Genomic DNA, 17,154 nt, shown 5'->3' on the forward strand with positions numbered 1-17,154 from the left:
GATGTATTAGAGAAGGTTTACTAACTCGGTGTCAGCTTTATGGAATGGGATATACAAGTCAGATGTTAATAATAATTAGGAGAGATTGAGGGAATGCAATTTACAGAGCTTTGTAAATAGAAGAAGGGGGAGTTATGATTGAGACATATAAGTTAGTGATGGGTTATTACGATTAACGTGGAGAATATACCTCATTGAGGGAGGCAAGGGTAGCATTAGAGGCCATCCATGGAATCTGTATAAGGAGGGTGTGAGCAGGGAGTAAAAAGTAGGTTCTTTGCATGGAGAATGATTGGTAAGTGAATGCATTGCCTGAAAGTGTGGTGAGTGGAGGGTTTAACTTTGAATGGGTTTAAGGTACTGTTCAATGATCTATTGGCATGAGAGAGTATAGAACTCATGCAGAGTCCTTTGACTTCATGGAGGTCAGATGTTAATAATAATTACATGATTGGTTATCCTGTAGCAGACACACATGAAAATCAATCATTAATGAATAACATTTTTTAAAATTATTAATATAACACATTTTTCTTTTTACAAGAGAGATTTTTTATTACATGATCAGTTATCCTCTGGCATTCACACAAAAGTCAGTTATTAATGAATAATATTTATATGTAATCATTATAAACATAACACATTTTACTTAAATATAAAGAGCCAGTAGGCTTCATTTCAGCGATATAAACATTATTCAAATTAAGGGGATATTAAATGTGGGATTTAATATCCCCTTAATTTGAATAACACATTTTTTTTTTTTACAAGGAAGATTGTTTATTATGTGATTGGTAATCCCGTGACATGTGCACAAACAAATAAGTCATAATGAATGATGTTAATTTTCAATTAAAAATTTTAGAGGACCAACTTTTGGGAAAGTTGGGGGGATGAGCAAGTTGTACAAAATGAGTTGATCTCTCCTTGGACTGGACTGTACTTCACTGCAAGCCAGAGCCAACCCTAGGCTATTATCTGGCCATTGCTGGGGATAGAGAGTCTAATTGTGCTAAGGCAGAACTGATAAATCAACTTTGCCTAATAAACTCTAAAAGTGCTTATGACAAGGGATCAGAAGTTGAATTGGATGGCTGGTGAGATGGGTTATGGATATACCAGTGGTAATATTATTATTATTGACATCTGACCTCCATGGAGTCAAAGGACTCATTGCAGGAAGTCTATACTCTTTCATGCCAAAAGATCATCGAACTATGTCTTGAACCCATTCACAGTTTCTGCATTCACCATGATTCAGTAATACATTCCACACACCAATCACTCTCCATGCAAAAAACCTACTTCTCACCCCCTCCTTGTACAACTTTCATGGATGGCCTCTGGTTCCATCCTTGCCTCCCTCTGAAATATCTTCTCCACATTAATCTGGTAACAACCCCTTACCAACTTATATGTTTCAGTCATATTCCCTATTCACAAGGCTCTGTAAATTGTCATTCCCTCAACCTCACCTTGACATTCCATAAACCTGGCACTAACTTAGTAAACCTTCTCTGGACCTTTTCCAGTACATCCTCATCCCCCTGAAAACCAGATGACCAATCAGACCACATATGGACTAGATCAAAGCCTTATACAAGGAAACCGTAACTTCTTTGCTTCTGAATTTCAATGTCCTCCTTATTATTGCAATAATCCATTGGGATGTTCTTACAATCTTATATATTATCTAACGTATCATCTTTCTCTTACTCTACTTTCTCGACTTGGTACTGTAGTATTAAGCATACAGTAAAGCATCAGTAATCCTTCATGTGTGTAGTTATTCTTCACTTTATCAAAATACTTAATTTCAATTTTGATTCATGACAGTTTATGTTGTTTGGTTAATTTGACATAAATTAAAATTCTTGACCAAAGTTTCCTATTCATTTGTTGAAGATGAATGAAATTCTTAACAACTTTGCTTTCTAAATATTTACTTCAAAACTTAATTCACTTAATTAAACTTGTAGTTAACTGATCTTACTGAGTTTCAATAAATCATCATCATCAAATTCCTGATATATACTCTCAACGGGTATACAAGATATGATAGAACTACATGAAAAATTTACATCATGACTAACTTCCTATCTACAATTTTCCTCCAAATCAATCTTTTACCTGTCAAGACACCAACATTATCAGATCTTATATTTCTGTGTTGTAAGGCAATTTTTACTGTATTAATCCACCTATATCTTGGTCTTCCTCTGGGTCTTTTTTCCTGCTAACCTGATAGAGAACACTTGTTTTACCAATTTTTCCTCTCCAATTCTGTTTAAGTGACCATACCACCTGAGATTAGCTCTGCTAACATATTCCTGGATGCTAACAATGTCAACTTCTTTCCTAATATCCTTGTTTTTAATATAATAAATTTAGTTTAATCCTTTATCCAAGCGTAAGCAAACAAAGTTTGCACCTGAAGTATCTTCTTCAGACTGAGGCAACTAGTGGTAAAGGTGAACTAAGCTCTCATCACTTGTCTTAGTATCTCCCATAATGCAAAGCACATCTCCTTGCAGACATGTATAATGCTATGCATTAAGGGAAGGGCCACTGCCCAGACCGGTTTTGACCTTTATTGAGGTCTTGTCAGTGGGAGCAAGACCCAGAGGTGGTGGTACCAAGGTGGAAGTAATGGAGAAGTCATATTTACCTATACGAGTTTGCCAAAAGGTGTCTCATCTTATTATTAAATTACACTGGATTTAGAGAAAGATGTTGGAAGTTTTATCCCACTTGGTTAGACTATAATAAATTTAGTTTAATCCTTTATCCAAATCGAAGATACTTCAGGCGCAAACTTTGTTTGCTTATACATGGATAAAGGATTAAACTAAAATTATTATAGTCTAACCAAGTGGGGAAAAAACTTCCAGCATCTTTCTTTAATATAATATTGCCATTGATGCCATCTGTTCACACCTCTAATCTTTCTCAGGACTCTCATATCTGCAGTCTCTAGTCTTTGGTCAAGTTATTTTACTTCTGACCCAGCTCTCAGATCCATAAGTTAAAACTGGTTTGAACACTGTCTTGTATACAGCTAATTTAGTGTTCCGAATAATTTCTCTCTCATTCCATATGAATTTATTCAATCGACTTCCTACAATACCAGCTTTGTTGATTCTGTTGTCTATTTCCATATTTAATTTACCATCTTCACTAAAAATTGTGCCAAAGTAGCTGAAATGTTTTACTTGTTCTATAGGCTCTTCATTCACAATGCAGTTGGTATTTTCATTGCCTCTGATTATTTTCATTGCCTTTGTCTTGTTATTGCTGACATTCATGCCAAATCTATTACAAGAGTTATTCAATTTAGTCAGGGAATCTTGCAAACTTCTATCGGATTTATTTAGAAGTATAACATCATCTGCATAAATCAAAGAGCTGACATTAACATCTCCAATTTTGATATCAGGTTTAATACCACTTTCCTTCATAATGTGATCCATATAGATAATGAATAACAGAGGGTGATAATGTACATCCTTCTCTGACACCAGATTTAACATTAAACCATCTTCTTGTACTTCCTTCAATTCTGGCTGCTGACTTACAACTCAAATAAAGACTAAGTATTGCTTGATATATGTGCCACTGACACCATGCCCATGCTGGGATTCGAGCCCATAACCTCTTGACTGGAGAGCGGACACACTAACCACTCGGCCAAGCGGGCTGGCCGAGTGGTTAGCGTGTTATATATATATATATATATATATATATATATATAGCTGGATTTTATTTTAGTTTTAAGTTACAAGAAGTCAATTCTTCCCCAAACCATTGTATAAAATCAGGTAATTTAATCTGAAATAACCTTTAATTGGGTCAAATTCACTTTCTTGATTTTAAAGTAATAAAAAGTATTTTGTTCATTTCACTTCTTTGTATGAAAGCTCAACAATTGCTGAAAGCCTTCCCATGCAGCATACAATATATGCTAGGAAAATGAAGAATTTTTTAAATTTTATTTATGTTTTTTTATGTGTGGTTCCCAGCCATGAATGGCTATTACAAACCTATACATTTTGTTCCATGGTTGGGCTCAGAAATTTTTATCAATTTTATATATATATACATATATATATATATATATATGAAAAAATTAGTTTGAATGAGTATAATACTGAGAATAAAAAGAATAAAGTTTAATGTTGAGATACTACTAGTTTTGTTGAACAAAATTCAACTTCTTCAGGTATCAAAGACAAAGAATTATGTAAAATAACAGAGACATAATAAAATTACATCAACAGAACTAATATAAAAGACTGAAGTACAGTTTAAAACAGGAATACGTGCTGGAATTCCAATTAAAGTTGACTACATGTGAGTGTTGTCATGAGAGCACCAGTATTGGACAGTGGCAATGTGTGCGGCAGAAAGATTGTAGCTAAGGCTGTTGTTTATATGGGATGAATCAAGGGATATTTCTTTAGATTCGACTATCTTCCTTTCGAGCTCATCATAACACCTATGAATATTAGAAGTTTGCGGCCAGTCTACAAGGTGTTGGTGGCCTTCATCCGAGTTAATAGAGAAGAGAACGTGGCTTGAGAGAGCGCTGGCTCTGGTCCTATTGTAGGATATGTCTCTTCTGTGTTCCTCAATACATAAAAGGATAGATTTAGCCGTTTGACTGTAATATGGTTTGCCACATTCACACTATATCTTGTAAACTCCTGGATACTGGAGAGGGAGATGTTTTATTTTAGGTCTACTTAGTATTGATCGAAGTTTTGGAAACGTAGTGAAAAAAGTTGTAATGTTGAATTTCCAAAGAATTTTCGCCAGTTTTGGGGGGGGAGAGAAAGAGAGAGCTGATGTATGGTAAAGATATGAATGATCTTCGGGAAGAAGAATCTTCAATAGTAGGAGAACGACAGTGAGAAATAAATTTATCAGTTTTCTTAAGAGAGAAACCATTGTTGACAAAAGTCGTTTTTAGTCAATTAAGCTCATTTTCAATCCCTCTTTCATCTGTTATTAAAGATCTGGTAAGATGTGCCAGGGTTGAAATAATTCCAAATTTCTGTGGAGGGTAGTGATGGGAAGAAGTATGAAGGTATCTGTCTCACTCGTTGAAAAAATTCTGGAAGAGCACCTCATTATTTTCCTTATGAACTTATGAGCACTCATAAGTTTTCCCACATACCTGCCTAGTAATTTTGTATATTATCTTCTCTAAAGGTGTCACATAATAATTATGATAATAATAATCTTTTATTTTGTATAACTTCTCTCTTTCTTGATACCAGAAAGAGTTATACATCACCAGATTACTGTTCTATGAGAGAGAGGAAAATATTTTAAACTGAGGCGGAGGTAAGTTACGGGGTAATGTGACTCCACTTTAAAGTGGAGTCACATTGCTTACATTTTACTTAAGTAAAATGTGAGCAACTATAAAATATATTTTGCTAGTGGTTTTATATGGCACATTGCATAATCCTCTATTATTGCTATTCAAGTCCATAATTGGAACCTGCTTAGGTATAACTGCAGAATTATATTCCTTAGCTGAAAACATAACTTTTTCTTTAAGAGGAGGATAACCAGAGATATTGATAACCATTTTTTCTAGGTACAGTTTAGGAATAGATTGATTAGTTCTTATTTCATTAAAAGGCTAAATTTTTGCTTGAGATGTTTTTTTTTTTATAATGAAAATACATTATACTGACTCAATGAAGATCCTAGATTTAGTATCATATACTTCAGATTGACAACAGAGCAGACAATTTTAAGTTAGATGAATTGCACTAAGCCCAAAGAGGCTTGGTGCAATTTAACTAATCACACAAAGACTGGTTTGGTGTGATTAGTTAATAAGAAGAGAGAATCTCAGTAGCATAACTATATCCATCGAGTCTGTTTAAACCTAAAAAAAGTATAATTTAGCAACAAGTAGGAATTTCTTGTTACTAATTAATCACTTTGCTTTTCTATACCGAGGATGATTTTTAAGAACAACCTCTGATTTTTTAACCTCTCCACTGAGATTAAGAATGCAAGAACTTAGTGAAATGCAAGGTAAAGGCAAGAAATTATTAAATGGATGCAATTATTTATACCTGTTTAAATAAATTATGTTTGTTGTATAACTTATTTCCAGGAAGTTGTTTCATCCATGCATGCCTATTTACTTTACCAATCTGTGGTTGGGTATACAGTCTCTTAAAAAAATGAAAATCTCCAATAATATTGCTCTTGTCATGAACAAACACTGTTTGATCTATGTCCTGTGTGGGTATATATATCATTACAGCTTTCTACAGTCCACTGCAGGTTGAATGCCTCTCCATGTTTCTTTCATTTTTGCTGCTGTTGAGCATCTCTCCACCATAAATGTCCATAATATCTTGTTATCTCATCATTCCATTTTACTGCTGGTTTCGAATAATCAGTTCATGGTGTATATTCTGTTGCCAGACATTCTCATCACATCTTGTCAGCACCATTTGTTGCCTTTTATCACTAATGCTATGTCCATTATGTATATATATAATGGGCATGTGGAGTGCCACAAGGAGCTATTCTCACCTCCACTCTGTTCAACATCTATATTCATAACATTAACCAGCTACATCTCAAAGGCAAGCTCTTCCAATAGGCTGATGATACAGCTATGGTATTCATCCATAATAATGCAAGCATAGTCCAAGCAAACATGCAGCATGACATAAATCTGATCACTAATTACCTCACCAAAAACTCCATTCACCTGAAGTCTGCTAGGACAAAATTAATGATATTCAGAAATCCACTGACTTAACCAATTGAGAATAAGCATTTAACAATCAACACCTGCTGAACACAGAAATCAGTAAAACCACCACCATCACTCTGGGTGAAACAATGTGATGCCTTGGAATTTATCTCCATGCAGATATGAGCCGGAATAGTCCTATAAATTATCTTCAAAACAAACTCTGGACAATAGCAAGCAAACACACATAAAAACATTAATATACAAATCATTATGCAAAAACATATTAAGATATGCTATAACAGCATATACATTTTGTGCAAACTACAAACTGATAAAACTGTTTTTTTCTTCTTCTGAACATACAGACGATCATGCAATGTTCATACAAAAAATCCTGGTGAGTTCTTTCAATATGTGGCAAGTAGAAGGAAAAATAACTATGGGAGGATAATGCTAGTGGATGACACTGGCAGACTGGTTACCAATTCAGAGGATATAGTTGAAGTATTCAATGATAAGTTTATCAGTGTATTTCATCCTTGTGAACGCAACATCAAGAGAACCTAGAGTGTAGAGGATGTGGAGGAGAGACTGATAATGAATTAGCAGGAAGTACATAAGGAATTACGTAAACTTGATGTTAATAACATTAAACAGGATTTCTTAGCTCATGTAAGAGAACATCATATTTCATTATAAATTTAGTTTAATCCTTTATCCAAGTGTGAGCAAACAAAGTCTGTGTCTGAAAGTATCTTCAGGACTGGGGTCAGGTAGTACAACACCAGGCAACTCTTAGCAAAGGTGGACCAAGCAGCTAACATCACTCCTATCTCAGTATCTCCCATAATGCAAAACACATCTCCTTGCAGATATATATAATGTTATGCATTAAGGAAAGGGCCACTACCCAGACTAGTTTCGACCTTTATTGAGGTCTCTTCAGTGGGAGCCAGTCCCAGATGTGGAGATACCAGGCAGAAGCAATAGCGAGGTCATCTTTACCTATAGGAGTTGCCAAAAAGTGTGCCACCTTTTTATTAAATTACTCTGGATTTAGAGAAAGATATTGAAAGTTTATTTTTCACTTGGTTAGACTGTAATAAATTTAGTTTAATCCTTTATCCAAGTGTGAGCAAACAAAGTTTACACCTGAAAGTATCTTCATGACTGGGGTCAGGTAGTACAACACCGGGCAACTCATAGCAAAGGTGGACCAAGCTAACATCACTCCTATCTCGGTATCTCTCATAATGCAAAACACATCTCCTTGTGGATATGTATATTTTCCTTATGCATTAAGGAAAGGGCCACTACTCAGACTAGTTTCGACCTTTATTGAGGTCTTTTCAGTGGGAGCCAGACCCAGACGTGGAGATACCAGGCAGAAGCAATAGCAAGGTCATCTTTACCTATAGTAGTTGCCAAAAGGTGTGCCACCTTTTTATTAAATTACTCTGGATTTAGAGAAAGATATTGAAAGTTTATTTTTCACTTGGTTAGACTATAATAAATTTAGTTTAATCATTTATCCAAGTGTGAGCAAACAAAGTTTGTGCCTGAAAGTATCTTCAGGACTGGGGTCAGGTAGTACAGCACCGGGCAACTCATAGCAAAGGTGGACCAAGCTAACATCACTCCCATCTCGGTATCGCCCATTGCCCGGTGTTGTACTACCTGACCTTAGTCCTGAAGATACTTTCAGGTGCAAAATTTGTTTGCTCACACTTGGATAAAGGATTAAACTAAATTTATTATAGTCTAACCAAGTGAAAAATAAACTTTCATCATATTTCATGTTCCTATAATCCCTCCTATTTTGGCCAGGCAGCTCATACTATAAACATCCAGTGATCAGAACATACAGATTACATCCCTATTCTCCAAACTGAGAAATTTGGTTTTGCAGAACAAGGACTGTCTACAACAGGATCCTATGTAATGCACAAAAAAACTCTTCACACAAGTCCTTTGAAATTTGAGAGACTGCCCAAAGAACTCTGTGAATCCCTTTGCAATCATCGTAATATAAGTTGTAATAGTTTCCTAAACATTTCAGAATTCTGGGAAATATTTGGTGACTCTAAACTCTTTCTAGTAATCTAGCAATTATTTGTAATATTTTTATATGCAGTTCTTATGCAAACATCTTTTTGTTTCTATTTATGTATATTTATATGGTTTATAAATTTATTTATTTATTCCTTTAATATTTATTATGTATGTTATACTATTATAATGTAACACTTTTTATAATTCACTTATGTGAAAAATCTATTAATTTCATATGTATTAATAATATCATAATTTTATTTTCATTTTATTTAATTTTTCATTTTAACCTTTATGTTCACTCTAATTGCACTCCATTGCCTATTGACTATATTTATATTTTGCCACATGGGTTCCTAATAGTATCGTGCTACATTAAAGAGTAGTAGAAAGAATGCATTTTATAGCATTAGGTTTCATTTCATTCTCATTTCATGTAAAGGTCCATTATTTTTCTGTTTGTTTCTGTTTTCTGATGTGAGGAAATACTCATCATGAAGTGTTTTATATTAAATGTTTTCTTTTGTCCTTTCATAATTTATTCATCAAGAAAGCAGTTGTCTTACTTGTTTATGTAGAAAAAATTAAAGTGTATATACACACACACACACACATATGAGGGTGGTCTGAAAAGTTCTCGGTCTAACAATGAAAAAACGAATTTATAATTTCAAAATTATTTTTATTTTTCAACATAATCTCCCTTAAGACAAATACATTTATTCCAGCACCATTATCTCGTCCCTGTAGGGTTCTCAGTGAGATCTGCAAAATACCCCTCTACAGCTGCAATCACTTCTTGATTCGAAGAAAAATGCTAACCAGCAAGGAAGAGTTTTAGTTTTGGGAAGAGATAGAAGTCAGAGGGAGCCAAATCTGGAGAATAGGGTGGATGTTCCAACAATTCATAGTGCAGATCCCTTAATTTTCCCATTGCCAAAACACTTTTGTGGGCAGGTGCATTGTCCTGATGAAAGATGATTTTGTTCTTCTGCAAACCTGGTCTTTTGTCATGAATTTTTTCATCTAGTCTGGTTAAAAGATCGGAATAATATTCCCCAATTATTGTTTTACCCTTTTCACGATAATTAATAAACAAAATGCCTTGAGCATCCCAAAAACACCGATGCAATGATCTTTCCTGCTGATGGAACCGACTGTCTTCTTTGGCGCTTAACAACTGGCTTCTGTCTCCATTATTTTGACTGCTGTTTGGATTCTGATGTGTAATGGTGAATCCAGGTCTTACAAAATCAGTTTTATTCTTGTTAAACGCTCTAAGCACTGTTCAGAGATTTTGATGTGAGTACGTTTTTGATCTGCTGGGAGCAAGCATGGTACCCATCTTGCACAAAGCTTTTTCATATGCAATTCTTCATACAAAATCTATGCTACACGTTCTTTTGAAATTCCTATAGTCTCAGCAATTTCATGCACTTTGACTCGCCAGTCATCCAATACCGTATCATGCACTTGATCAATGATTTCTGATGTTTTACACTTTTTGGACATCCTTCACGTGGATTATCTTCCAGGCTGGTATGGCCACGTTTAAACTCGGCAGCCCATTTCTTAATTTTCAAAAACGAAGGAGAAGAGTGTGCATAAACTTTTATGAACTTCGAATGAATTTCTTTTGCCGTTAAACCTTATTTTACAAAGAATTTTATAACTGCACGATACTTAATTTTATCCATTTCACGTGATACAGACAATACCTTTGCTTCGGACAGCTGTATAAAACAAACTACTTGATAGAATGACTTGCAATTTCACATGGATGCTTATAATAGATATACCAACTTAGAAAAAAAAAATCTTGCCGATAGTGTTGCTATCTATGGTCGAGTCCGATAACTTTTCAGTCCACCCTTGCGTGTCTATGTGTGTGTGTGTATATATATATATATATATATATATATATTTTTTTTTTTTTTTTTTTTTTTAATTAAATAAAGAGTAAACAAGTCAAAAGGTAGAAAATACATATTCTGAGATTATGTCCCAAGATGATATGTGACTACTTTGGGAATCACTGGTTTAAAAGAATTGTTGTTGCAGAAGGTTTGCCATAGTATAGTATAATGTAGTATACCATTTATGCTATGGGATTTTGCCTGTAACTATGTACCATATTTTCCGGTGTATAACACGCACTTTTTTACCTTAAAAATTCATCTTAAAAATGGGATGCGTCTTATATAATGAAGGTAATGATTGTTTCCTCTTTTCAAAGTCATATGCACTCCCTTTTATGTTCCAAGATCTTTGTAGTTGGTTAATGGTGCAATCAAATTGATGTGTGACCTTCACGTGACTTTTAGCGCGTCATTGGCTAAGAACAGGGAGTCCCTGTTCAAGTTTCATAATATCTTATCCGAGTAATCAGTTACCGATGTTTATCAGTATTGAGTTGACGTGTTGAGATATTTTATGTTCAGTTTGATATTTCCCCATAGATTTTAGTGATGGGAAAAAAACAGGCGACATTCATATTCTTCAAGTTACAAATTGCAGGTTGTAAAATATGCGGAAGAACACGGAATAGGGAAGCTGAAAGACATTTTGGACCTCTGCCTACAGAAAAAATTTTTTTTTAAATAGTACTTTAAAGTTTAGGTTTTTTCCAGAAAATTGTATTAAATTTCTTGGGTGCGTCTTATACACCGGAAAATACGGTAGTTTTTACAATGAGTGAGTAGTGTTGGATCCTATTTCGTCTTAACCTATACTTTGGGTCCATCAATTTGTCACTACAATGTTCTTAAACAAAAAAATTAAGTTGCTAGTTGATTTCTAATCCAAACATAGAGAAAATTTGTATTTATTGACTGTGCCACTCTATATCTAAATTAGTCAAAGAATTAAAGTAAAACCAACTCTCAACTATTTCCTTTTTATGTGTTGTTATTATGTATACAGGCCGAGTTTATTTAATTTATTTAATTCACCCCCTTTGGTTCGATTATTTTATGAACGGTGCAGTCAAAGAGATTCAGGCAAAGTACAACTTTAGATCAACAAAACAAACATTTAATATAGGCTTACAAATTATACACTCTAGTTTAAGTCACTGAATAAGGTATTACAAACATTTTGGCTCATCTGGTAATTTTGTCATATAATTTCAGGCAATGGTTAATCTGTTGTCTGAATTACAGCTTTCACAAAATTCAATTAACCATTAGAAAAAAAGTTCAATGTCATAAGTTCCTTAGTAACAACTACATTAATATCTTATAGTTACTTAAGTTTCAAATACAATATAAGGGCGACAACGCTTCTTCACAAGTATACACTCTTAAATCCCCACTCCAGCTATTCTCCGCGAAAGTTACTGTTAATGTAGGGATATTTTAGGAAGAAACACACACTTATCTCTGCATAGGAGTAACAAAGTTGGTTAATTCTTACTGGTAAATTTCCTTGTTCATCTACTTATGTACGGATACCTTTTATAATTGTATTCACTTAAAACAATTAACAGTAATCATTAAAAACAAAACAAATCCTCTTAGTAATAACTGAATAAATTAATGGTCGCAATTCACATAGTTAAAGGTTCTTGCTTGGAGCAAAACGATTGTACTATCTTTGACATCACTTGACCAATTCAGTATTCTACCAATAACTCATGAACTAAGGTAACACGCAGTAATTCTTTAACTTGAAGTTTTTATGCACAGTTGCCTATTCTTCCAGCATTTAATTAATCTTTCAGGCACTATATCTCTTAGCACAGCTATCGTTTAAATTTTACTTTGCTGCCTCTATTTATTCTCTTAGTTGCTCCGTGCTATTCTTCAACTTTCTGTGCATCTCTGAAAGGTCGGTCTTGAGTCAGAATTCCAACAAAATTATCACTAGTCATCCAGTTGCTACTTTGCTATCTTCCGTTGCTTTATTTGATGTTCTGCAACTTACTAGCTGACTCGCTCCTCGACTAGTAGACCTTAGCGAGCTACTTGACTGACTCGCCAACTCGCTATTATCTCACTCTAATTCCCCTAAATGAATCGTTTTGTCTGTTCTTCGCTTATATATCCCTTCTTCCCGCCGAAATTATTCTCGTGCTCTACTTCTATTAAAATCCTTTTCCAGCCCTTCAATACCGATCTGCCAAGCTCTGTTCTAAACTCGCGCTCGCTATCTTACATACTTCTCCATGACAACTAAAACAAAATATAATAAAACTGAGGCATTGCACAATGTTATACCTCTACATACAGGAACAAATAAGGAATATTTACATTCAATTAATATGCAGTTAAAATGTTGAATACAAATTCTTATAATATTAACATAGCAATAAATAAAATAAACTCAATAATATTTTAATACAGAATCTTTTCACTATTATTATATATCCTTGATTAATTAATTATTAATAGAACTTAAAGGTAGTTACATGAATATTAATTTATAAATAAGTGATTTACATTAAATAATAATTACAAGTCTAGCTTATGTGATGGAAGATTATGTTGGATTCTGAAAATTAATTACTCAAATCTCTATATATTCAGAATCTAACAGTAGGATGAGATGACTGTATATTGCAGGTTACATGTATCAGACAGTATTTTTTTTTTAATGCTTCTCTCACTGATCATTGCTTAATTTCCATTGAGATTGAAAAGGATTATTTGTTAGAATAAGTGAACAGAATTTAATTTTAAATATCAAGGTTGCATTCATAAAATTTAAAATGTATATGTGATCAAGTTTCTACTATAGCTTATGTGTAATAATGCATGATTATTACAGTAATGTTTATTTAGATAATAATAATATTTCTGTTTTTAAATTACATTTCTAACAGTTGTGTAATACTTCATGTAGAGATCATGATCCTTACTTATGGGTTCAAGCACTGGGACACTTGTGTCAGTTGAGTGATAATCACAGTCCTAAAATTGAAGAAATCCTGAAAAATATCCTTTTACCATTAATTAATGATTTTAAACAGTGTTTTAATTTACAATTGTTTTGAATTTAAATTTTTTAATTATAATAATTTGCACTGTAATTAAAATGACATTTTATTATTATTATCGGAGACCTCCAGGATGTCGAACTCATCAAGGGAGGCTATAAATCACCTAAACCAGCTTTAATATGTTTCCTTAAATTCATTCACACTAGATACACTCATTACCCCTAAAGGCAAACTATTCCACTCACTCACTGCCGTGTGAACGAAAACCTATCTCTTAACCCTTTTTTTGAATGTGAACAAACTTGACTTCCATGGATGCCGCCATGTTCTCTCCCCACCATCCATATAATGAAAAATATCATCAGACGATATCCTATAACACCCATTCAAAAGTTTATAGACCTCTACCATATCACTGCCTCTTTCTCCTGTTAGCCAGAGTCTGTAATCTACATACTCACAATCTGTTCTCATAACTAAATCCCATAATCCGGATAAAGTCTTTGTAACTCCTCTTTGCACCCTTTCCACAGGTTCTTTATTCCATTAGAATCCAGGAGACCAAATTTACACACAATAGTCCAGCTGTGGTCTTATCAAAGCCGTATGAAGAGGCAAAATGACTTCCTTATCCTTAGATATAAAGGTTTGCTGTAACATTGTAATTATCCTCCAAGTTGTATTTGCAACTTTTGCTATGTGATCTTTGAACTTCAAATTCCTATCCAACAATACACCAAAATGTGTTGCTCCTCATTTTGATGTCATTAATGTATAGATTAAACAACAGTGGCCCAAGGACTGAACCCTGAGGTACACCACTGGTCACCTTATTCATACAGTGGGTATGAATCTGTTATGATAGATTCATACCCATTGATATCCTAAAATTGAAGAAATCCTGAAAAAGGATTTCTTTAATTTTATAATCATTGGTCATCCATCCCCTGAGCCAAATCAAGAGTTTATATTCCAATCCCATATTCTCCAGTTTATGCAACAGCCTTTCGTTTGGTATCCTATCAAATGCCTTAGAAAAATGTAACATTATGATAGTGTATCCATTCTCTTTATCCAACTCGGCCATAACATTATAAAATATGAGCAAATTGCTAAAACATGATCTTCCTTTAGTAAACCGATGCTGCTGATTGAAGAGTATAGCATGTTTGTCTACCATTTCTGTATGCAAGTTCTTACCAACTTCTCTAAAATCTTCGCTACCACACTAGAGATACTGATAGGTTGGTAGTTAGACACATCAGTTTTTGCACCACCCTTGCACAACGGTACTATCATACATTCCTTCCATTCCTGAGCTGAGATTCCAGTTATACAAACATGTAAAAGGCCTAGCCAATTCAGTTGAACGTTAGTTGAACAAATTCTTATCCAGATTATGGATAAGAACATCCAACAGCTCTTCAACCTCATTTTCATGAACCTCTAACTCTTCATTCAATGTAGCAATAGCACTATGCACCCTGTTACATACACCTGGTTGATATATCTTAGCAGAGTGAACACTCATTAATTGAACAATCTCACTAGCTTCTGACACTAGAGTACCATCTTCTTCTTCTTCTCCCTTTTTACGTAACAGGCCTAGTGGCCTGTTACGGAGTTGTCCTTAGCCCTTCCAAACCATACCCGTCCTGAGGATAAGGTGGTTAGCCCTATGCCTCCCGGTGCGTATGTCTGTAGATGCATGTGTTCACGGGGCCGGTTTGCTTGTTCTGGGGGGGGGGAACCCCTCCTACCTCCATATGAGACCAGCTAACTCACCTTTAGTAGAAAGAGACCAGATAAAGATTCCTCATACCACTGAGGGGAATCCGAACCCAAGTCTTTCAGACCAAAGAACTTCGTCTGTGTCGACTGAGCTATGGAGGCTCACTAGAGTGGCATCTGCATTCAATAAAGTTATTCTTTCACATTCGTTCTTTCTTTTGCTTGCGGCATAACGATAAAATTATTTTTATTGTAAATTGGCCATTTATACTCCAATTTCCTTTCATACTCCGATTTAGCTTTCTGCACAATACTTGTTCCTTTTTTGGCCTGAGCTTTATATTTCATAACTCCTCTCACTCTTATTCTCACAATATTCTTTCCACATCTTTTTGTGGATCTCTTGCTTAATAAGTTGCACATCCATTTCACTCCCATCCTATTTATTCTTCATACACTAGGGATATATATAGATACGGCCTCATTTAAGCACTTTTTCAAAGATTCCCATTCATTGCTGACATTTTTCCCATTTAGTAACTGATACCATGGGACCAAAGATAGTATTCTCCTAAGTTGATCATAATTTCCAGCTTTGTAATTCAACATGTAACCTGTTCTATTTGGAACATCAATACAGTTAGATACTTCCTAATAAAGCACAGCATGATCCCTGTCACCAACTGGTGGTAAAATGGCCATATTCTTAACAGAGTCCCTATTACCTTCTGACACTATTAGCAAATCCAACACGTTTTGACCTCAAGTTCCTTCTTTCACATGCTGCTTGAGAAAGTTTTCTCGCAATAATTCAATAAATTCCTCTTCTTTCTTATCACGAGATTTCTCATCTGCCCATTCATTGTTTGGTATCCATAAGGCTAAATTGGTGATGCATTTATTCATCCCCTGCAACAGAGCCACCAGGTCTGTAGCAACGCCTCAATATATATTTCATTTTGTTAGCCTCCACTTCACTTCACATGAGATAGACTCAATCTCACTGTTACATGGGACATTGTTACCATCATTGTTTTCTTGTATTTCTACCTGGACTTAAGTCAACTGATATCATTAGTCGGTAGTACTTCTCCTTCTCTTCTATCTCTTTTGTCATTCCTAAAAATAGTATACCTATTACACTCAATCTCAATTACCATATCTGATTCTGATAGCCAGGTTTTACTAATGCCAACAGGCTTAAGCGACATCGTGTTCAATAAAGCAACGAACTCCACCCCTTTGTTTCTGATGCTCCAGGCATTTGTGTATAGACATAATAAATTACCACATAGCTTATTCTTATAATTAGATATGCAATCTATTTGGCCTTGTTGTAGAACTTTCTCTTTTTCCTCCCCAGACATACTTAAACGGTGCGAACCCAAAGCATATTTTTCCACTCCTGCGCCTACCTTGATGATTTAGTTTCTCTGACTCTCTCTGCATTAGGTCTTATACCAAGAAGTAATTTTTCCAGGATCCTGATGCCAAATGAATTTGAGTGCATACCATCCCTCTTATACAAGCCTTTTCTGCCATCAGACTCACTCCACACATCTAAAAACTAAAAACTATCTTTGCCCTCGGGAAACTAGAAGGGTGACTCCCTCGGCAAGCACAAATTTTAAGATTGAGTCATTCTACCATACCATACCATACCACTCTTTTTTCTTAGATTTTAACTGACTTACCTTGT

The 17,154-nt window shown here is 34.6% G+C and overlaps 1 protein-coding gene across 1 annotated transcript in view; it reads left to right on the top strand.

Annotated features, from left to right (window-relative positions):
• Vps11 (vacuolar protein sorting 11) overlaps positions 1-17,154 on the top strand; it is a 457,238-nt gene that overhangs the window by 348,437 nt on the left and 91,647 nt on the right. Inside the window, exon 24 of the mRNA XM_090408066.1 lies at positions 13,628-13,717. Coding sequence (XP_090264192.1) covers positions 13,628-13,717 — 90 coding nt within the window. The remainder of the gene's footprint in view (positions 1-13,627; positions 13,718-17,154) is intronic.

This window comes from Typopeltis vanoorti, chromosome 18 (assembly GCF_054136105.1).
Source record: "Typopeltis vanoorti isolate ZY-2024b chromosome 18, IOZ_Tvanoo_1.0, whole genome shotgun sequence".
NCBI lineage: Eukaryota > Metazoa > Arthropoda > Arachnida > Uropygi > Thelyphonidae > Typopeltis > Typopeltis vanoorti.